Below are 20,094 nucleotides of genomic sequence, written 5' to 3' on the forward strand. Positions count from 1 at the left end.
TAGTGGAAGCTTTTTAGAAGCAATGTACTATCATACGTGTATACTGGATGCCCCTGCAGGAGACGCTCATCCCAGGTCAATATGAGGTCCAGGCCAGCCGTTAAGTTCGGATCGCACTCAAGATATATACCGTGAACACCACTACACATGCACCCAACCAAAAGTTGGAGATGTTGGCTACGCACGTCTAAGATTGGCGTACTTATGATATACGGAACTAGTATCTTTCCAACATAGCCATTACAATAAGCACAAAAGTCCTTGAATCATTATCTCGTTAAAAGCCTATCTACAAAACATCTGATATACAATAATATGAATCGAAATAAGAGCCCACCTGGGACCAACACCGAGCGGAGATATTAACACACACACACAACGGACCCAGAGATAGAGTCTCAAGCCCAAGCTCAAGCTTCCATGGCGTGTCTCTCCGCTTCGGCTCGAAGCAGCTCCACCTCGATAGCATGACGGCGGGCCTCGTCGGCCTCGCTCGAATTATCCTTGAACACATGGTCCATCTGTTCGAGCGTGCGTCCCTTGGTTTCGGGGACGAAGAAGAACGTCCAAACGAAGGCTAGGAGACAGAACACAGCGAAGAATGTGTAGGCGCCGAATCCAGTGTTTTGTACCAGGGGGGGTGTGATCAGACCCTGAATGTCTTTGTTAGTATGTCGTGTCGAGGTGGGTTGAGCGGTGGATACTCACGATGATGAAGTTGTTGAGCCAGTTGGAGCATGTGGAGAGCGCTACTCCCTTAGCGCGGAGGGATGATGGGAAGACCTCTGTATATCGGTTAGACTACAGCCTTTTTTTTTTTTTGAATCAAAGGTGGTGAAAAGGAAACTCACCAGAAGGCATGGCCCAGCCTACTGGGCCCCAGCTGGCACCGAATGCAATCATATAGACTAATAGCAACGCCACGGAAACCCAGCCCTGCGGCCGGTGTGCGGGCCAGTTATCCGAGTATAGACCGACGAGGACTGCGATGATCACATGGCTGATGGTCATTAACAAGGCGCCGGCGAGAAGGAGGGGTCGTCGGCCAAAGCTGTCCATCGTCCATACGGTTGTGACGACTCCGACGAGTTGTGTGACGTTGAGGATTCCGGACATCAACAGCTGCATGTCGTAGTCCAGGCCCATAGTTTTGAAAAGAGTAGGGCTGTAGTAGATTAACGCGTTGATACCGACAAACTACAGTTTGAACGTTAGTCAAGAAGGCTGAGAGAAGTAGTCGGGGTTTGGTACTGACCTGTTGGAAGAACATGAGTCCAACACCGACATGGGTTCTCTTCCAACAGCCGGGCTTGAAACAATCCGCCCAAGACGCCATCTCCAGAAGGAAAGCGTCCTTGAATCCACCACCCTGGAGATGAGGGTGCTTCTCCCGGTTCATTTCTTGGTGGAAGCGCACTTCGGCTTGGATATCCAGGAATTCCTGGCGGACACGCTTATCGGTAGGAGGCAGCCGCCGCAGTTTCGAGAGACTCTCGAGTGCTTCCTCATACCGATCCTTGGAGGCCAGCCATCTGGGGGAGAACGGAAGAATCATCACACCCCCAATGAGAACAAAACCGGGGACCATCTGCAGCAGGAAGGGAAGTCTCCAGGACCACTCTCCAGCCATGAACCGGGTGCCATAGGTGATCCAGTAGGCGATCACGATTCCGAGAACAATGCAGAATTCTTCCATCACCAAGAGAGTACCTCGACACTCGGGAGGACCTGGAATGAGTACCTATTAGCACCGCGCCCTCTTGACTAAGGCTTCACATTTGGACATACTGATTTCAGAAATATACAATGGCGCAACCATCGACAGCATACCGATACCCACACCTCCGATCAACCGAGCCACCGTCAACATCGCGTAGTCGACTGCGCCGGTTTGGAGGGCAGAGCCAATGGTAAAGATAATGACCGCGACAATGATAGAGTAACGTCTGGAGATCTTATCGGCGATCCAACCCTGGTTCAAAGCTCCCAACAAGGCACCCAGCTCAATCATTGCCGTCATCAGACCCTTCCAGAAACCTGAACCCGACGAGTCTGGGGACACTTCCGGGAACCGCTCCAGGAATTGGTCCATAACCAAGATGACCGACACGACACCTTGGTCATAGCCGAACAACAGACCTCCAAGGGTCGAACAAGCAGCGCACATCAGGACGAATGGGTTGGCAACTAGGCCGGCAAGGCCCGGAGGGCCATAGGGCTCCCTATCATTCAAGATGTCCTCCGCATGATGAGAGAATCCCTGGATATCGGATTTCCCATCGAGGGTGTCCTTCGTCGGCACATGTTCCTCGGACGCCATGCCTCCCGGGTATAAGAAGGGGAGGTAGAAGTGGATTGAGTGTGGAGAAGTATGGGTAGGCAATGGCAGGGGTGAAACCCGGTGAAGTGTACAATTCACTGCAATGTAACACAAGAGAGGGTGGGAACTTCAGGAGCTACCGTACGATTTATATAGAGAACATGATAGGGTTGCCCACCTATACGAATTACTAGTACTTCAGACCCTGGAGCCAACCAGAGATTAGCAAAAGCCAAAGGCCGAGCTGCAGTCCTGATTCGCAGGACGGTCGAGTAGCTTCCAGATCCATGAGACAGAAAAGCAAAGAAGAAAATAACCCTACCCCGTCGTAGCTTGTCTGGATGGAAGGACGATCCGCTGGATGGCCGAATAGGAAGCGGTTACGAGAGTGGGCCGTCGATGGGAAAGCCTAGACAGACTTAGTCTAAACTACATTGAGAAAGTTCCCGGCTAGCTTTGGGGAAACTTTTGATAGTGGGCCTACATGGTTGGAAGCCGGTAGAAATTCATTCCCAGTTGGTGGAACGGGTAGATATGGCGATAGAAGAGGATAGAAACCATGGCTGGCCCTAGAATCATTCTTGCAGTATCCCCTCGGACATGGATGTATGATAGACAGTTCTATGTGTGTTTGTGCAGGGCAGGAGTCATGTTCGAAGTCGAATATTTGCTGTCTAACCCTACCTTTCCTGTGGTCCTGGATACGATACGACCCGTGATACCGCACGGGCACGTGCCGAATACCGCCCTCCGCCGGTTTAGGCAAACAGCAAATCACGAGTGCCGCGACAGGAATCTTCCGCGAGCATGTCCAGAAATTCGAATCTCCTCCACCGCAACGTGGAATATGCGCCGACATGGATCCCCCCGCCAGCTAGTGAAACCCAAGGACACGCAGCGTATAGGAGGTCACCCAGTTTGTTCAAGATGTCATCATTCACGGCAAGGAGGAGAGTTGTGGGGGTCACCAATGTAGACCTCGGGATCGTATCAAATCATGGCAGGCGGCTTCCTACGGGGTTGCGGGGGGAAAGGTTTGGCGGGTGATCGTGTTTAGAGTTGCATTCAGAGACGGCAACTGAAAGAGGGCATTTCGAAAGCCGACCGGCCCGTTGTCCGTATACGCCCTTTGACTAGAGAGAGAGAGAGAGATAGAGTAACACGACGTACTTAGGGCAAAGGTTGATTTACTCTAGTTGGGGAACAAAGACCAAATCATTCAGTATAGGGAGGAGAGGGAACCGAGAATTCCCGAACTACGCTCCCAAGTAGCCGAAAAGTTGACCAGCGCCAAAGAGCTAGGAACACGAATCAGTCTTTTGGCTGCCCGAAGGGGGAGAAACAAATCATTTGGCCTTATCATGAGATTTTTCGATGTTTAGTATCAAATCGATCACGGGTGATGCCTGAAGCTGACCGGACGTGGAATAGCGTCCGATCATGTATCCTACCTGACGGCCTGACTGCCTGAGGTTTGCTGTAGTTCTGCCCCTCTGCTGTATGACGTGCCTTATCTTCTTCGTCTTTTCTTCTCTTCTTCCTTTTGTTTTCCCTTACAAAACCGTCCACATCGCCAACAGCAAATTAATCCATACGTGCTGCTACTCCACCTCTTCTCTCCTCCGCCCTCTAGTCGTGAATTAATCCCCACGGGGAAGGACCACTGATTTTTAACTCAGGTCTAGCTCCCTGGACCAACTTGGGGCTGGCTCCAGTTTTCCGGCCTTGACCTTCTCCACATCTCGCATTTCAAATTCCGACCGCTCAGCTTCGGTTACCCGCCGACTTTTCGGAGACACAAGCGTCCTGAACGTTCTCTCTTCCACCAAACCCAGACGGCGCCTTGATTCAGCGCGTCCGACTTGGAAACTGGTTTGTGAAACCCCGTGCAGCTTGGCAGATGGCATCCCGACCGAACCGCGTTTTGCGTTTGCATCACTAACAGTCGTGCAGTAGCGCAGGCGAAACACCCCCGCGGATTCCATTTTCCGACTCAACGTCATTCCACAGTGCAGACCCCTGTCTCAGACACGGAATCCGTCTCCCTTTCCTTTCCCCCGCAAGTAACCCGGCCCCGAGGCATCATCAGAAATTATGGTATCGTTTGTGGAGGATCTTTGGGCGAGCATCTTTACCCCGGGTCCCACTCCCACCCTGCTCGTCGCAGCCAACGCCACTTTCGCCGCGCTCCAGCTGGTCCTCTTCCTGCTCCTCCTCGCGACCTACAGCATCCACTTCGTCGTCCTCTCCGTCCTCTCCGCGTCGCTATGGTGGTCGATCAACTGGTTTGCTCAGGAATTGATCGCGGTGCAGGCACAAGAGGCTGAAAAGACACAGTCAAAGGAACTGGTCACCGACGAAGACGACGATGACAAGAGGAGATCGGAAGCTAGTCGGAAAACACCGGGAGCGCTGGATAGCACGGAAAGTGACACTGAAACCGAGAGCCTGATGGAACGTAAAATCTCTGCGGTGTCCGCTGCCGCCCCGCCGTCCACCACGACGGCGGCTGCTACTCCTCAACCGCCGGAGCAGCAGGGAGGGATCCGGAAACGGCCCAGCATGAGCGGAGAGAGCTCCGGCTATGTGAGTACAGATAGCGAATGGGAAAAGGTGGATGACAAAGCCACTGCTTAGGCATAAGTTCTGTTTGGATAAGAAATTTGGGAGGGCCTGTCTTGCAGTTGCTCGAGTGCTGCTCACAGGCAGTGCCTCCTTAAAGATACTTCCGTATCAGTTGATATAACTATTTGTTCGACGTGCATTTTGGTTTGCGTGTACCGACAGATACCCCATAGATGACGACTCTGCTTATACACCTTTGGTAAAATGGATTTGGCCATGATAGCTCGCTCCGAGACTTACTTACGTTCGTCATGCCTGTCTGAAGAGAATATCAATGACAGACCATCAATTTTTGCGTCCATCGCTTGTAAACATGAACACCACTCATAGCAGACTCATAGCAGCCGTACGAAGCGCACATAACAAGTACAGCAAAAACAAACCATATTTTATAAATGAAGGTCAACCTACATACAAAAAAAAAAAAAAAAAAAAAAAAAAAAAAAAAAAAAAAAAAAAAAAAAAAAAAAAAAAAAAAAAAAAAAAAAAAAAAGAAAAAAGGTGTCAACAGGCGGTATAAAAAGCACCCCCTGGATTTCGTTTTCCGCAGCACACGACCAGCGACAAGCACCAAGGAAAATCAACCATCAACAAATTCCGAGCGTCTCCAACGCTCCCGGAAAACAAAAAAAGAAGCTGAAGAAGAAAACAAAGAATGTGTGTTCCAACCAGCTGACAATCTCCCGTATACGTCAGTGCAGAATATAGCGAACGAAATTGATCGATTCATTCCGATTCCCAGAATCTAAACCCCCGAATCCTTTTATCAGGCGAGTCTGCACGCCCCCGGCGGACAATAGCCGTGGTCGCAAGCGAAGCTGCACAGGCCCTTGTAGGAGTCGTCGAGTCCGTTTGCGGGCACACCTCTCTGGCCTGTTGATGGTGGTGTCGGGACTGGGGCGCCGTATGCGTTGCAGGTGCAGGGTCCCGGTGGGCAATAGCCATAGTGGCAGCAGAAGTCGCAGAGACCTTTGTGGTTGTCTTGGCCTGTGCCACCGGTGCAGACAGTTCCTGGGGGCTGATTTGGGGGAGGATTGTTTGGGGGAGGGTTGTTCGTTGGCGGTGGTGGTGGGTTTTGGGTTGTGGTAGGGGGCGGTGGAGGAGGGGGATTGTTTGTTGGAGGAGGGTTTGGAGGATTCATCGGTGGGTTTGGAGGGTTGGTAGGTGGGTTGGGATTGATTGTTGATGGTGGAGGAGGTGGTGGTTTTAGCGACGGTCTGGCTTCGCATTGCACCTTGAGGCCTTGGGCGAAGCGGGCGAGACTGTCTGGCTGGAGGTTGTCCATGGGCTCCGCGGGGAGCATCCCGACTAGAAGAGAGAGTTGTTAGTGGCGTCAAGGTGCGTTATGGTTCCAGTGGGATATACTCACCGAAGGCATTGAAGTTATAGATACCGCACACACACCCCTCGATGATATCCTTTGGACTCGTCCCGGCCAGGACCATCTTGTTGTCGCGGACCACGGCGAAGCTCTGCTGCCCGACGCCCATCGGGGCTTTGAAGGCTGTGGCGCCAGCCTTGGCCTCGAAGACTTGCTGGCTGGTCCCCGAGGAGACCTGGATCTTGGCAGGGGACTTCAACATGGAGACGATGAAGACCACGTCATCCATGGACTCCCAGCCATTCGGCCGGCCCATGAAGTAATTGCCGCTGCTGTTGTCTGCGGGAACCATGCAGGTGTCGGTGGCGTCGCAGTTTGCGCCGCGGGGAGAGGGTCGATACCAGTAGATCAATTGCTCGTCCTTGATATATTCGTTAACGGATGAGGCACCCGCCTTGTAGGCGGCAATGAAAGGCCGGGCCAGTTCCATCCAGCCATTATGTGGCCTATTGGTGTTAGTAGTGAAATGGTCATGAGGAGGCGCTGGCTTACATGTCATTGACATATTTGGAACATCCGTCATCTGTGTGGGGAGAGGCCAGAGGGGCAATGTAATGGGATTCACCGTAGTCGTTCCAAGTGACGATTTCAATGAAGCGTGGCTTGAGGTGCAACATCTCAATCCATCGCTCATACCAGAGATTGTCCGACGGAAAGACCCAGTTCTTACTATATGGGACTTCGGGACCAAAGTGGGTAGAGAACCAAGGCGAGACGGCTGACGGCGAGGTTAGCTCTGGTCTAGACGACATAAATTAGGGCATAGGAATTTGCTCACGAGCGATATAGGGCTTGCCTCCCAACGCATTCATATACTTCTTATCGCCATCCTGCACGGTCACAAGACGACCGGGCTTAGGTGCCTTGTTGTTCCCATCATTGGGCCAGGCCATCCAGTTCAGCAGAGCATCCACTTTGGAGATATCAGCGCTCTCCGGTCGGTGGTAGTTCGGAGCCCAGTAGATGGGCCGGCCAGCAGCAGAACGGATCGCGTTGACATCCACTCGGTCACCCGCAAACGATGAGACGAAAATCTTGCCGTCCATCATGAGCTGTGCCGGCTTTCCCCCAAACTTGGCAATCTTCTGCCCAACTAGAGAGGCCTCGGAGTCTTCTTTCCACCAGTTGAAGTCGAAGGATATAAAAACCTTCATGTCATTGTTCGCGGCCGACTGGTACGCAAACTCCAATTGTGTATCTGTGAAGGGGTCGACGCGGTCCACGCCAATGTTGAGGGCGAAGGCGTCGATCCCTAAGTCTTTCGCGCGTTTCATGTCGCTGTCGAAATCGGCGGCCGACTTGCGGTTGCTGACGATTCCGATCTACTAGATCGTTAGGGCTGGACGCTTGATTCTATGGAGATGGCCTACCATGAAATGGGCAAAGACCATTCGGTCCGAGGCCTGTGGCTTGCTGGTCTCATTGCCTGGGCTCGGTAGTGCGTCCACCAGGGAGCTGAGCACGGAGGCTATGCCTAGAACAAAGGGCTTGATCTTCATGTTGCGTAGTGGTCAAGCCTTGATGGGATAAGGTAGAGAAAGAAGATCTACGATAACGAGAGGTCTGTATGCCCCCATCCGCTCTTATATGCTTCTCACCAAATCACGGAAGCCTCCACAGATGCAACCATGATGGCTGTTACCTTGAATAAGGTATAAAGAATATTTCCTGAAAGACAGGGGGTAAGAAGACAACGGGGACCGAGACATCAGCAGCTTTGAACAAAGAGTAGCATAATCTCCGACAGGACTAGTCGATAAAACCCTGTTGTATGGCAACCTTCTCATTCTAGATGACCACAGGTGGAGATTACTCGAGCCATCAGCCGGTATAACGAGGGCAGTGAAGCAGCGAGGTCGAAATTAGATTGGGCAATCCTGTATGCTTCAGTTAGCCGCTGTCCTGCAACTGGACGGGCTGTTGGATAGAGACCTAATGTCTAACCGTTTAACGTTGGGCGCTAAAGGACTAGTGCACCGTAGGCGCCCTATGAAGGGTTGCTCACAGTGTTTCAAAGTTGCGGGGTATAAAGAAAAGTCGAAGAAGCAGCGTTTCACAGGGAAGATTAGGTGTGACTTTCATTTCATGTCGAAAGACTTCCGGTTGGGACGTCGGCTTAGGGTTGACATATCACATCGTATCAAAGCAAACATAAGCCAATGAACATGTGTGGTCAAACAGGAACTCGATTGAATGAAGTATAATGAAGAGATCAACAGCGCCGCAGATCTTCGGTATCAGTCGGTATGATACGTCTAGAATCATATTGTCATCCCGCAAACACACGCGGCAACCGGAAATGCCGCATAGCTTGTTGCCTATGACCAACTGGAGCCTCTGCATGTATCTGCAACCACATCGAGCACAGGATACCAACACAGTCTGAATGCGTTTGTCCTGAATTCCCGAGGAGATGTTCAGTGCCGAAGGGGCCCAAGGAATGGACCACACCAATGGCCCGCATCCCGCCAGTACACAAATGCTGTGCAACTCAAGTGCATCACCTGCGCTATCGGTAGCCAAGCCTCACTGGGGGTGACACACTGCTGCTGACTGGGGCAAGAACAGGATGCACGCGGTCGGGTGAGTTCTGCGCATGGCTCGGAGGAGGGAACAACCTCGCGCATTTGGGTTCGGATTAAACCTAGATCATACATCCAGGAATGGAGCAGCTGCCGGCAATTTGCCAGCTCAGTCGCATAAGCGCGATGAAGATTCAGGTATTGGTCACTTGTTACCTGTTCCAAGTGTGATCTCGAAGCTTGTCGTGCATATGTTGTTGATCTCTGGGGTAGGCCATCCAGTCATTCGCAGTGCACATACCCGAGACGGCGAGACTCACTGCAACCACGGGATAGCGAGTGAGAGCCAAGACGTATCATCCTTCTCTGGACAGCAATTGTTGCTATTCACATCGTACCCCCTCCACTTCTATTTCCAGTCGAAGGAAAAGTGTTCACGCGACTCTGCACGGCGTAGCATTCTAGAAAAGTCTCGTCACCAGGTCTGCCTGCTGATTAGTGGAGTATATGCAGTTGAAGCATTTGCCGAGTGTGGCGTGCAGATCTGTAACTTGGAACTGAATACCGGGTCTTCTTCAACGTAATTACCCCCTCATCCGTTACATTAGATTTGGGTTGTGACAGAGTCAGTGCCCAAGCACCCGCTGGGGAGGGCCGAAATGATCGAATGACGTTCTTGATCATCTCCAATGGAGGATTTATTCTCTCAAGACGGTAGCAACGGCTTCAGACACTTATGCATGGGCGTGTCGGTGGCGGTCGTCCGGCTGCAAATACCACATCGAGGTGAGCTCAGCATGAATATGTAGTCCTGTATGTTGCCTGAACACGCTGTGCTGCTACGTATATCAATTTGGATGAATTCTAGGCCCAGGTCGGAACACATAGATGCACTGATGGGGTCCATGCTTGTGACCTTGATCTACGATGTTTCATTGTCGGCCTTCTGGGTCTACGTCGTCTCTGCTTCATCAGATATTGCCGAGCTGATATTGTCACACAGGAAGCACAGAATGATGACGGATTACTGAGACAATTACGTTTATGATCATAAATGAGATCTTCTTGATATAGACACCTCCGGCCGATGTTATAGTATTGAACCTGCCACTCTCTTAGTAGGGTGCCCGACGGAAATGGTCTATACATCATGGCACACCTTTACACCTCATCACTGGACCGTATCCGGAGCATGATTGAGCTAACCTTGCTAGCACCTTGTCGATATGCAAACCTGAAAAAGGCTGTGGTCGGTGGAATGCAGCAGACCATAAAGACAACCCACATTTCGGTCCTGGATCGTGTCAGTTCTGCATATTGTAGCGAGTCAAGCCATACATTGTACGTACTGGTTCCACAAAATCAATTCACCCAGTGTATCTGGCTTGATAGTTAATATGGATCTTGGCTTCTCAGGTCGTGAGTACGTGCATGTGGTATCTTCGACTTTGGTCAAGAGCTTCAGTTTAACAGTCTTGACGATGGTACAGGCTCCCGCCCTATTGCAAGTCAATCAACACAGTTGCATCGCTGGGGGGCTCCTTACACTATACCGAGCCCCATGAGGACTGAAAGGCCAATTTTTTGTCGCAGTGAAAACGCCTGAACTTTGCGAAATATGAGCACGGGGTAAACCGCCAAGGCAAAATCACAGAATGCTGAGTACGCTAGAACAACAGCTTATTAGCCCTAAATTATATTCATTCTCCTGGCGTACGCTACTCACGTGCCTGGATATACCCGAAGATCTGAACCCTTTTCCGCCCGGGACAACGTCCAGGTATCTGTTCATCCCAGAGCTTCTTTGCAGGGGAGCACTGAAGAAAGACTAGAATAGCAGCAATCATATTGACGATGAAATTACTTCCGGCAATAAACCAAAGAAACGCCCGCTTGGACTTTGTTTCGTACTCCTGGAGATGCTCTATAAAAACCACAAGGGCAACCTTCCCAAGACCAATCGCGATGAGAGACACGGACTGACTAATCCAACCAAACAAGAGAGCATTCCTATCATCATTGTATGTTAGGGTAGCTGAGGGAGTTCCGACGCCGTATGCTGCTCCCACAGTGATCATGGCCATGCTTGCAATGCCAAAAATCTAGTTCTCGTCAGTCGTCAGGTTATATGCTGAACAGAGGGACATACAAAAGTAATGATCGCCAGAATCAGGTCAGGTCCTGTATATCGAATAATCTTCCAGGATGTAAAGCATCTTGCAGACAGTAGAACCAGTGCCAAGCCAGTCTCAACCCAGGTCACGATGAAGAATGGCCGACCAAAGCCAGTCTGCGGGTCGTTACTCATTGACCACTAGGTCACCTGTGCAATGGCTATCCGTAGCAGTAAGGATATAGCAGTAAAGAAACCCAATGTCTGCAGTTGGACTTCAACATGGAAATTGTGTCTCCGTGCATGGGGTGGCGGCCAGACTACGCCTCCCATGTCAAGAGGAAGTATTCTCCACCGGTATGACCGTCTCAGGTCAGTCTAGCTAAACTGACTTCTAGAAACATTCTTAGGGCAAATTTCACAAGTTGTATGGAGTAGCGGGGGTCATGTGATGACGTCGATGTGATGGATAACGTCATGAACTTTTCTTGCTTCCCGAACTTTTGCAGATACCAACTGTATCAAGTCAGGCACCGGCGGGTAATCCAAGGATCATTATGGCCACTGCCTGTATGAGCGCCACGGCACGTCGTCTGAATTTGAAGCCAATCAAATTCAAGGCGGCAGCATACCCGTTGCATATTGGGAATGCCATCGTGTCCGGCCTAATGGCGGCGAATCGGCCATTCACCAAACAAGGGACATCTATCTCAAACAGGGAAATATTTACTTGTCATGAGAAATACTGCCAAGGATCGAAGAATGCGCCTAGTTGCATGGCCCGGATGCTACCCGGATCACAACTAAAGGTGATGTATGTATGTACATCACATCACTCGGCCTCGATCGTGGCGTAACTTAAACACAGTCAAGAATAACTCCCCACCGCATAAGAGTATTTAAACTCGACTAAGACTCGGCCGTTCAGCGCGATGGGGTTTCCACCAGTGGCATCCAAGACAATGCCGGCACGGGCAGATATCGGGATGATCACTTTTAGTCTCTCCGACGCAATATCGATCCCAATTGGATCCGCGACGCTGAACTCCGGAAATTAATACCGGATCTGCTTCAGTATGGGTCCTTTGCTCTTCGGAAAGCCGTTGCGAGATTCGAGTAATCTCCGACTGATCGGCCCGTTCCCTGCTCGTTAATGTCATGAAACTTATTGCTGATCAGTTCACTCCATCGTCTACGTCGCGTCTAGGTCGTGCTATAAAGGGACCTGAATTTTCTCACTTCGAATGAGGCAGACAACAAACACCTACAATCAGCTCCTGGTTCTTGAAAGTCACCTCCATCATGCGGAACAGCTTTCTTATTTCCCTCAATGCCATTGCAGGCGCTGTCGCGCATCCGTCATTTCCTGTCCACAAGAGGCAGTCAGATGTCGGCGCCTTCATTGAGAAACAGACCCCCATTGCCAAACAGGGGGTCCTCAATAATATCGGCCCCAACGGCAGTCTTGTAGAAGGGGCTGCCGCGGGTATCGTTGTGGCTTCCCCATCCAAAAGCAATCCCGACTGTTCGTACAATCCCACTCTCGAGACCGCTCCATATAGTCACGGAACTGATGATCTTTAGACTTCTATACCTGGACGCGCGACGCTGGCCTGACCATGGCGGAAGTGATCGAGCAATTCATTGCGGGAGACTCGACTCTGGAGTCTACCATCCAGAATTATGTTGACTCTCAAGCGACCCAGCAGGCAGTCTCCAACCCATCCGGCAGCCTGTCGGATGGCTCGGGTCTTGCTGAGCCCAAGTTTTACGTCAACATCTCTCAATTCACCGATTCTTGGGGCCGGCCTCAGCGGGATGGGCCAGCTTTACGTGCTTCCGCCTTAATCGCATATGGCAACTACTTAATCTCCAAAGACAAGCAATCTCTTGTCAAAACGAACATCTGGCCAATTGTCCAGAATGATCTGTCCTACGTGGGCCAGTACTGGAACCAGAGCACGTTTGATCTCTGGGAAGAGGTTCAAGGCAGTTCCTTCTTTACTACTGCTGTACAGCACAAGGCCTTGGTGGAGGGCGACGCGTTTGCGAAGGCTCTCGGAGAGGAATGTGCGGGTTGCTCCGTGGCGCCGCAAATCCTCTGCCATCTTCAGGACTTCTGGAATGGGTCCGCTGTGCTTTCTAACATCCCCACCAATGGACGCAGTGGGCTGGACACCAACTCGCTTTTGGCCTCCATCCATACTTTTGACCCGGCTGCCGCTTGTGATGATACCACGTTCCAGCCCTGCTCCTCTCGCGCTCTGTCGAACCATAAGATTGTGGTGGACTCTTTCCGGTCAGTCTACGGTATCAACAATGGACTAGGAGCCGGAAAGGCCGCAGCAGTGGGCCGTTACCCAGAGGACAACTACCAGGGAGGGAATCCATGGTCGGTACTATGTCTCACCTTGATTCTGAACTTCAAACTAATATAGAATAGGTATCTTACCACCCTAGTCGCCGCAGAATTGCTCTATGACGCCCTATACCAGTGGGACAAACAAGGTCAAGTGAACGTCACCGACACCTCTCTTCCCTTCTTCCAGGACCTCTCTGGCAACGTCACCACCGGATCCTATGCCAAGTCCTCCTCGGCCTACGAATCTCTCACAAGCGCCGTCAAGGCCTACGCAGACGGCTTCATCTCCGTTGTCCAGAAGTATACTCCCGAGAACGGCGCTCTGGCCGAGCAGTACAGTCGGGACCAAGGCAGTCCGGTTTCGGCGTCCGATCTGACTTGGTCGTATGCCGCATTCCTGAGTGCTGCTGATAGACGGAGCGGCACTGTTCCTGCTAGTTGGGGGTCTTCCACGGCTAATGAAGTTCCCAGCCAATGCTCGGGGGCTACAGCTTCTGGGAGTTACACTACTCCTACCGTTGGCTCGTGGTAGGTGAAGGTCGCAAGATTGTATTTCTCACTGTGTGTAGTCTACTCTGGTTTCGTGTCACGGCTGTTGTTTTTGCTTGTCTATATGCGGCCATACTGTGTATGTTTGTTGTATACTCGTCGCTCATTATTGTTTCAACAACAAAGATGCTATTTTTAGTACTGGCTGGACAATACCATTTTATATGGACGATTTTGATCCTAATGCGGGAGACTGTCACAACTTGTGAAGTTAAAAGGACCACAAAATTGATTACTTCCCTAGTTAGTCGACCATCCACTATACTATATAGATGATCCCAGGCCATTCTGGGTCGTTGATCTCAATTATCCGACATTTGGAATATAGTGCCCCCGGGCTATATCTCTTACAATATACCAGAACTGTCCAAAGTATTGTATAAGAAGCTATTTTGATTTAAGATAAAACAATCTTTCCTGATTCTAGAAGAGCTAAGACAATTCTGTTATTAAGAGAGGGGCGAGATAGCTCGATGAATGCGAAGCAGACATACCCTGTTTTTGTGGTTTATATCGCGCGCTCCAGGGCAGGGAGGATCCTGGGTGAGCCGACGAGCTTTCCTCACTGAGGTCTCATCCGTTTCTTGCGCGAAAGATATGGATAGTGGGTACGGTGTTTTAATATAGTAATAACGTTACATGTGGAGCAGTAATATAGTAAACGTCATTTTGATTGTGTGTGTGTGGCTTGCTTTATAGAATACTGTACATATAAGAGTAATTATGTATGTAGATGGTAGTACAGCGAGGTCGTAGAAGCACTCGCATATAATATTCAATCTTTAGATAGAGTCTGCGCATAGAATGGGTCCTGACGAGCATAAGCCCAGAGAGCACCGACCATGTCGATCAATCCCCACCAGCCCTGCTGCCTTGCACAGCCTGTGGCTGCCTTCCCAGGAACCTAAAGAAGCTATAGAAATATAAGTATATCCAAATCTTTATTCCCACTCCAGAAACCCATTCACTCTGGTCTCAATCTATCAATCTATCAATCAATTAATCAATTAAACAACTATCCCTACAATAATGAGTAACTGGCCCCTCTTCATCACAGCCCCAGAGGCCCCAATCAAAGTATGTGGCATGTCATACACAACCAACCCTAACTAGTACTTTGGTCAACACCACCAAAACCCCCCAAATCAAGTAAATTAATTAACTAACCCTCAAACACATGCAGACCATAAACAAAGCCCTCCTCCACCTAGCAGACTACGAATTCAACTGTCCCCCACAGTGGACCCTCATCCTCACCAACCCCCCACCCACCCAGACAACACCCTCCATCCCACCTCTCCCCATGTCAGAAGAACCCACCCTAACAGCCACCACCAACGCCTTCGCATCCAAATCCCCCCGCGAGATCTACGCTTACCTCGACGATCCGACCACCCAGGACCTATTCAGGGATGCGGGGCTGTCGGCCTCGAATTGGCTAGTCATTGACCAGAAGGGTCTGGAGATGGAGACTTGTTTGTTGGCCGAGTATGTGGCTCCGGAGGATCGGGAGGATGAAGATTGGGAGGGGAATGGTGAGGGATATCGGATGTGCCGGATTCCGTGGGCGAGGGCGTGGGGTATGTTCTGTAATTTGGATATTGGGAATATGGGGTTTGAGGAGTGGTAGATGAGGAACGTGGGCCTGTGGAGGGGGATTTTGGGGCGTGGGCCTGGGTCGGGCCATTTGAGGGGGACGATGAGGAGGATGAGGAGGTCAGGAGGAAGAGGGAGGATGCTGTTAGGAAGGGGGTGGAGGCGGGGTGGGTTTGATTTCTTATGCTTTTCTTTCTGTTTTGCTATATCTTGTGGATGCTTGAGTGACATGGACTGACTGAGCTATCTATATGTGTACCTATATATTCACGATGTATACAGCCGACAAGAACAGGGATCTTGTACTATTAACACAGTCATGAACGATTAAATGGGGCATTTAGGCGAGGCTTGACTTTGGAATCACAATGGCCGCGCTCGTCGACACAGCTTCCTTTACGAAAACAGAAGGAATTCACGCAGGATCCTTCTTGCGCGCCACCACGGTGTATCTAGTAAAGGCTAAATACGATCCGTCTCGAGTCTCCTTTGCAGCTTGAGCCAGCGTCCGCTTCATCACTCTCGCTACTTCCTCGGTACCACTGCTTGCCTTGTTCCGTGTGAGGACCTCGGTTGCCAGTAATCCCACCTCGTGTAGCGCCAAAGCTAAGTGTGGTGGCGCCTCTCGCGCAATTGGTTACGATATCAATCAGTCCTTTGTTGGCGAGGCGCTTGGCCAGGGTGGGGACCCAGGCTGAGTCCAGCCGGTTATCGTTCCCTTTGAACTGGTTCATCAACTTGACCTGCGCGTCGGCCTGAATATCCGGCCGGATCTTTTCCAGCCGGAGGGAGCTGATATCAATGTCGGTCCATTGGATATATCCCCAGGCTCTGTAGCAGTTCAGTAAGGCTGTCCTTCAAGCGTCCAGTAAAGTAAAGGGAACACTGACTCAGAAGTTTGAGGAGTCTTTCTAGTATCGCATCCAACTCGTACTCCTGGATAACAAAGGCGAAAAAGCGAAGATGAACCACATCATAGACGCCCATCAGATGCTCCGACACGTCAGTCTTGACGTCCCACTGGTGCAAACTCACGCTGGGTGGGAGCATCTCCGGCAAGGGGGCGGCGGCAAACGAGATATCCAGAGTATCTAGACGAGCCGACTTAGGCAGCTCGCCAGCCAGGTCCGTGAGCCATATACTGCTACTTTTAGATTGGCCCTGAAGGGAACGTCCATTTCATTGGCTTACCCGGTGCCTGTGCCAACAATCGGCAATCCGCAGATCCGGGCTCTGGGTTGGAATGGAGGGGTGGATGCGATATCCAAACAGTTGAACTACCAAATAGTGTTGCAGGTTGATCCTGTTGGTGCTAGTGCTTAGTATGTGGACTGAGTTCCCTTGCTCCTCGATGGACTTACCGGTTGTTGTCCAGGTGATCCCGGGAGAAAACGTATTCCGGAGATGAGGCCATCTTACACGCATTATATTATCTCTCCGGATTAGATATGGCAGACTCTAAAGGGGGAAAGGAGCATGAATTGAGGCAGAAAGCCAGCTTAAATGTTGTGGTTAGTTGGAAAGGTGAACCAAAAATGAAGTTTCTTTGTTTCCCACTGGGCCACTGAGCAAAGAGGTACAACTTCCACTAACCCTCACTTGCATAAATAACTCGCTCTACATGAGTCAGAGTCAGCACTACCTTTAGCGTGGAGTTGTCTAGTAAACAATCCTTGAAACCCATTAGTGGTTATGACAAGGTTTGCCAGGTGGTGCCGACAGGGGTCCTAACGGGGATAAGCAACCGCTCATCCACTAAATCGCCCGGACCGACTGTTGGTCTGCTATAGCGTGATTCATAACGTTACAGTCTTAATGCCTATGTTCATAAGGGGAAGGAGGGGGGAAACCAGGCCAGGAATGAGCCCCACTGTGATTGGAATCGTAATTATGTGCTAGTCTGGCCAGCGCGGCTATAGACCCTACAGTAGCCAGTTCTATACAATAAGAGACATCGCATAATTTTATAGCCGAATGCCAGCTTGCTTTAAACGGGAATGTACACGTGTCGTAAGCCGACTTGGTTCTTACCAGGCATATCCGATATAGCGTATGGATATGTGAAAGGAGGAGTAAGACTGAGGGCTATGCTACTTGAATATCCCTTGTTCTCCGATGTGCTGGCCGTATATCCAGGTCAACCCGTTCTAATCCATGTCGACGTCCTTGCAAGCCGGACGATTGCCATTAGTTTGAGGAGTTGTGAAAGCTTTTGTATTCAACTTATACCTAGACAAACTACATAAACTGCGTCATCGCTCTCACAGTGTTTTCCGCTCCACGACAGCCTTCTCAGCGTGAGGTGCTTCTGTCAGCTACTATGACAAAGAAGTAGATCAACCCCAGCTCAATGTTTTGAGAGTAGGTAGTAGTCTGGCAAGGCCTCTTTCAGCAGACTTCTTGAGTTTATCCTCTCTATATCCTTTTCTTAGGTTAAATAACAGTAGTATTGTATTATAGAGTATAGACTATTCTATACTATGTAGGCTTAAACCAAAGGATTCAGGAGCCCTATTCTGTGGCTGTGTATTCTAGGGAGCTGGCCAAGCCCTCTATATACCGTTTACTAATATTCCACTCAGAAGGTATATTGACGCGTTGACGTGTTTCCTAGAACGAAAATATAGCGATAGAGGCGATTTCACCTTATCTCTTCAAGCGGATGATCAAGCGTAGGGATGAGGGAAATCGAGCGATTTAAGCCTTCAACAATATATAGTAAACCAGAATAATACAGAGACAGACTTTAGCGGCTAGACAGGCATATATCCCTCCTTCGCAAGACTGATCCGAGCATGATAGCGTAAGCGGCTAATTACCAGAGGAAACATCTCGTTTTCCAGTGATATAGTCATTGGTGAACCATGGATGTCCTTTCTTAATGGCATTTACAATTAACTCTGAATTCATTATCATCGGACCCAATCTGGCAAAAGTTATGCCCTCTAGTGAACCTCTATGTCTTTCAACGGCGGCCTTGCTTCTTTAGTTGAGGAGCACGATGACGGCGTCAGTTGGCGCCATCACACTGACGCGGTCGCCTCGACCCTCAATGATTTGCTGTTAGATAGTATGTGTGTGTTAGATCCAAATACCACCGGGACCTCAAGTTGCGACAACCCCTAGGTGAAGATTAGCAGCAAGAATATCCTGGTTGCACCCAGCCCCCGGCAAATGACATAGTTTGATGTCTGGCTTTCGGTCTCCGGTCGATACAGGCCATACAGATGATCGTATAGCTCCGTCTCCACCCGTTCTGCTAGCTGCGGGACACCATATATAGATAGTTCGTGGATCAGCGAGGGCTTACACAGGGGCGCTCAGCAGGCTCTATAAGCTTATTAGGCTCGCTCTTTTTTCTGCGACGAGAACCATGCCTTCAAAGCTCTCATAGAAAGGTTGGCGGTTTCAAGCTATTTATGGCCATAGCCCTAAGTTCGCTTCCAGGTTTCAGCGCCTGAAACTTGGCGCCCAATTCCATGAAGATAACGGCGGCGAGTCACAGGCTCAAAGTAAGGCTGGTTTGCTTCCCAGGAGACAGAATTCTCCTCTGCCACACATCGTTTTCCTTTCTTTATTCCAGACATTTGGCTTCTAACCGACCATATTGACTTTAATCAATATCCCAATCACGTGCTAAGTGATGTGTTAATAGCGAGATAATACGATATTCGATAGGGCTGTAGGCGTCTTCCTGAAGAAACCAAGTTGCGATTTTCTGTTGGTCCGAATCCTTTGATTCCGTCATTCCACTTGTGCTTTCAGCTCAGCTCCCCTCTTTTTCATATCAGCTCATATGGCTTGATTCCGTTCAGCTCTATAACAACAGGCCAACCTATTGGTAGATATATCTTTCGGATGTTCCCATATTGATAGCTATCTCTTGGATCTCCCTTTGACACTGTGATATACAATTGCCAAAGCAACCTATTTGTCTGATAAACGTGTGTTAGGGGCTAGCCAATTGAACTACTAATAGGGGGGGGGGGCACATCTGGCTACCTTCCAATTGTTTGCCGTGATGCAATCGACAAGTCCTGTCCGCCGTGGCTAGATCTGACGCATTATAATCAAGATCAACCGGTACTGGTATCGCAGAGCGAAGCTGGCTATTCGCGTGAAATGATATACCCCCGTGGTATGTGCGCCTGTCTCAGCCAATATCTTTCTTTTGTCGCTGTATGTCACAGCGCACAGGGCCTGAAAGACTCGCATCCCTGAGGATCTCGCTCAGATACTACCTGACTCGAAGTCGAGGCATGATAACACACAGCGCGCTGCGTATGTCATGTCCTGTGGGGTGAGGATCAGGGTCCGAATAGTACTTGGTCATATTATAATACAGGATTGTAAATGTAGCAGGAGAACAAGGAGTTTTGATGCACTAGAACTACCTAGGGAGGTCGCCTGACGGTACCCGCAGGGGTCCTTTCACAGGACCTTAGTGACTTGTGTCGATAACGGTGACTTCTAGTCTCTATTCAATAAACGTGCCGTGTTGCCTTTCTGTGAGATCTTCGTTTGCTTAGCCTAGATGGTACTTCTCCAGATGAGATCAGGTATATCGGCTCGACTGCATGCACCGGATTAGAGATATTATCTCCTCCGGTCTACGAAAACTATAAA

The 20,094-nt window shown here is 50.1% G+C and overlaps 9 protein-coding genes across 9 annotated transcripts; 4 read left to right on the plus strand and 5 right to left on the minus strand.

The window, feature by feature from the left end:
• Positions 1–339: 339 nt before the first annotated feature.
• On the minus strand, positions 340–2,415 carry BDV37DRAFT_79160 (sugar porter family MFS transporter). Its single transcript, XM_032091224.1, has 5 exons — positions 1,789–2,415; positions 1,256–1,728; positions 852–1,197; positions 709–785; positions 340–653 (listed from the first exon to the last, which is right to left on the minus strand). Exons 1-5 carry the CDS (start codon positions 2,318–2,320, stop codon positions 411–413), a joined length of 1,671 nt encoding a protein of 556 aa, XP_031946874.1. The 5' UTR covers positions 2,321–2,415; the 3' UTR covers positions 340–410.
• A 29-nt stretch (positions 2,416–2,444) lies between these two features.
• BDV37DRAFT_79174 (uncharacterized protein) lies at positions 2,445–3,574 on the minus strand. Its single transcript, XM_032091225.1, has 4 exons — positions 3,512–3,574; positions 2,805–3,453; positions 2,643–2,729; positions 2,445–2,525 (listed from the first exon to the last, which is right to left on the minus strand). The coding sequence occupies exons 2-4, from the start codon at positions 3,177–3,179 to the stop codon at positions 2,511–2,513; spliced, it is 477 nt and encodes a 158-aa protein (XP_031946875.1). The 5' UTR covers positions 3,180–3,453; positions 3,512–3,574; the 3' UTR covers positions 2,445–2,510.
• Positions 3,575–3,888: 314 nt separating this feature from the next.
• On the plus strand, positions 3,889–5,395 carry BDV37DRAFT_236255 (V-type ATPase assembly factor PKR1). The gene has a single exon (XM_032080593.1). It carries the CDS (start codon positions 4,415–4,417, stop codon positions 4,955–4,957), a length of 543 nt encoding a protein of 180 aa, XP_031946876.1. The 5' UTR covers positions 3,889–4,414; the 3' UTR covers positions 4,958–5,395.
• Positions 5,396–5,711: 316 nt separating this feature from the next.
• BDV37DRAFT_277899 (glycoside hydrolase family 71 protein) lies at positions 5,712–7,825 on the minus strand (the record flags this gene model as incomplete). The annotated part of the gene is made up of 5 exons (XM_032085898.1): positions 5,712–6,253; positions 6,315–6,772; positions 6,819–7,044; positions 7,105–7,648; positions 7,697–7,825. The coding sequence occupies 5 exons, from the start codon at positions 7,823–7,825 to the stop codon at positions 5,712–5,714; spliced, it is 1,899 nt and encodes a 632-aa protein (XP_031946877.1).
• Positions 7,826–8,705: 880 nt separating this feature from the next.
• BDV37DRAFT_79216 (uncharacterized protein) lies at positions 8,706–9,572 on the plus strand. Its single transcript, XM_032091227.1, has one exon. The coding sequence runs from the start codon at positions 8,923–8,925 to the stop codon at positions 9,430–9,432; it is 510 nt and encodes a 169-aa protein (XP_031946878.1). The 5' UTR covers positions 8,706–8,922; the 3' UTR covers positions 9,433–9,572.
• A 437-nt stretch (positions 9,573–10,009) lies between these two features.
• BDV37DRAFT_277900 (uncharacterized protein) lies at positions 10,010–11,156 on the minus strand (the record flags this gene model as incomplete). Its single annotated transcript, XM_032085899.1, has 5 exons — positions 10,010–10,142; positions 10,198–10,347; positions 10,395–10,515; positions 10,575–10,950; positions 10,998–11,156. 5 exons carry the CDS (start codon positions 11,154–11,156, stop codon positions 10,010–10,012), a joined length of 939 nt encoding a protein of 312 aa, XP_031946879.1.
• Positions 11,157–12,041: 885 nt separating this feature from the next.
• BDV37DRAFT_79199 (glycoside hydrolase family 15 protein) lies at positions 12,042–14,184 on the plus strand. Its single transcript, XM_032091226.1, has 3 exons — positions 12,042–12,486; positions 12,546–13,353; positions 13,405–14,184. Exons 1-3 carry the CDS (start codon positions 12,264–12,266, stop codon positions 13,853–13,855), a joined length of 1,482 nt encoding a protein of 493 aa, XP_031946880.1. The 5' UTR covers positions 12,042–12,263; the 3' UTR covers positions 13,856–14,184.
• A 717-nt stretch (positions 14,185–14,901) lies between these two features.
• On the plus strand, positions 14,902–15,645 carry BDV37DRAFT_277902 (uncharacterized protein; the record flags this gene model as incomplete). The annotated part of the gene is made up of 3 exons (XM_032085900.1): positions 14,902–14,949; positions 15,056–15,452; positions 15,503–15,645. 3 exons carry the CDS (start codon positions 14,902–14,904, stop codon positions 15,643–15,645), a joined length of 588 nt encoding a protein of 195 aa, XP_031946881.1.
• Positions 15,646–15,883: 238 nt separating this feature from the next.
• On the minus strand, positions 15,884–16,882 carry BDV37DRAFT_267760 (uncharacterized protein; the record flags this gene model as incomplete). Its single annotated transcript, XM_032084070.1, has 5 exons — positions 15,884–16,090; positions 16,158–16,297; positions 16,359–16,629; positions 16,660–16,771; positions 16,830–16,882. 5 exons carry the CDS (start codon positions 16,880–16,882, stop codon positions 15,884–15,886), a joined length of 783 nt encoding a protein of 260 aa, XP_031946882.1.
• Between the last annotated feature and the right edge of the window lie 3,212 nt (positions 16,883–20,094).

This window comes from Aspergillus pseudonomiae, assembly GCF_009193645.1.
Source record: "Aspergillus pseudonomiae strain CBS 119388 unplaced genomic scaffold BDV37scaffold_2, whole genome shotgun sequence".
In the NCBI taxonomy this organism is placed as follows: domain Eukaryota; kingdom Fungi; phylum Ascomycota; class Eurotiomycetes; order Eurotiales; family Aspergillaceae; genus Aspergillus; species Aspergillus pseudonomiae.

Bases quoted from the DNA above. Each gene is read 5' to 3' on its own strand.
- BDV37DRAFT_79160 (XM_032091224.1), bottom strand. From the start codon at position 2,320: ATGGCGTCCGAGGAACATGTGCCGACGAAGGACACCCTCGATGGGAAA. The intron at 1,729-1,788 runs GTATGTCCAAAT...TACTCATTCCAG, and splicing joins ATTGTATATTTCTGAAATCA to GTCCTCCCGAGTGTCGAGGT. The intron at 654-708 runs GTGAGTATCCAC...AAAGACATTCAG, and splicing joins GGCTCAACAACTTCATCATC to GGTCTGATCACACCCCCCCT.
- BDV37DRAFT_79174 (XM_032091225.1), bottom strand. From the start codon at position 3,179: ATGTCGGCGCATATTCCACGTTGCGGTGGAGGAGATTCGAATTTCTGG. The intron at 2,730-2,804 runs GTAGGCCCACTA...AAGTCTGTCTAG, and splicing joins TTCTACCGGCTTCCAACCAT to GCTTTCCCATCGACGGCCCA.
- BDV37DRAFT_236255 (XM_032080593.1), top strand. From the start codon at position 4,415: ATGGTATCGTTTGTGGAGGATCTTTGGGCGAGCATCTTTACCCCGGGT.
- BDV37DRAFT_79216 (XM_032091227.1), top strand. From the start codon at position 8,923: ATGGCTCGGAGGAGGGAACAACCTCGCGCATTTGGGTTCGGATTAAAC.
- BDV37DRAFT_79199 (XM_032091226.1), top strand. From the start codon at position 12,264: ATGCGGAACAGCTTTCTTATTTCCCTCAATGCCATTGCAGGCGCTGTC. The intron at 12,487-12,545 runs GTTCGTACAATC...GATGATCTTTAG, and splicing joins ATCCAAAAGCAATCCCGACT to ACTTCTATACCTGGACGCGC. The intron at 13,354-13,404 runs GTCGGTACTATG...AATATAGAATAG, and splicing joins TACCAGGGAGGGAATCCATG to GTATCTTACCACCCTAGTCG.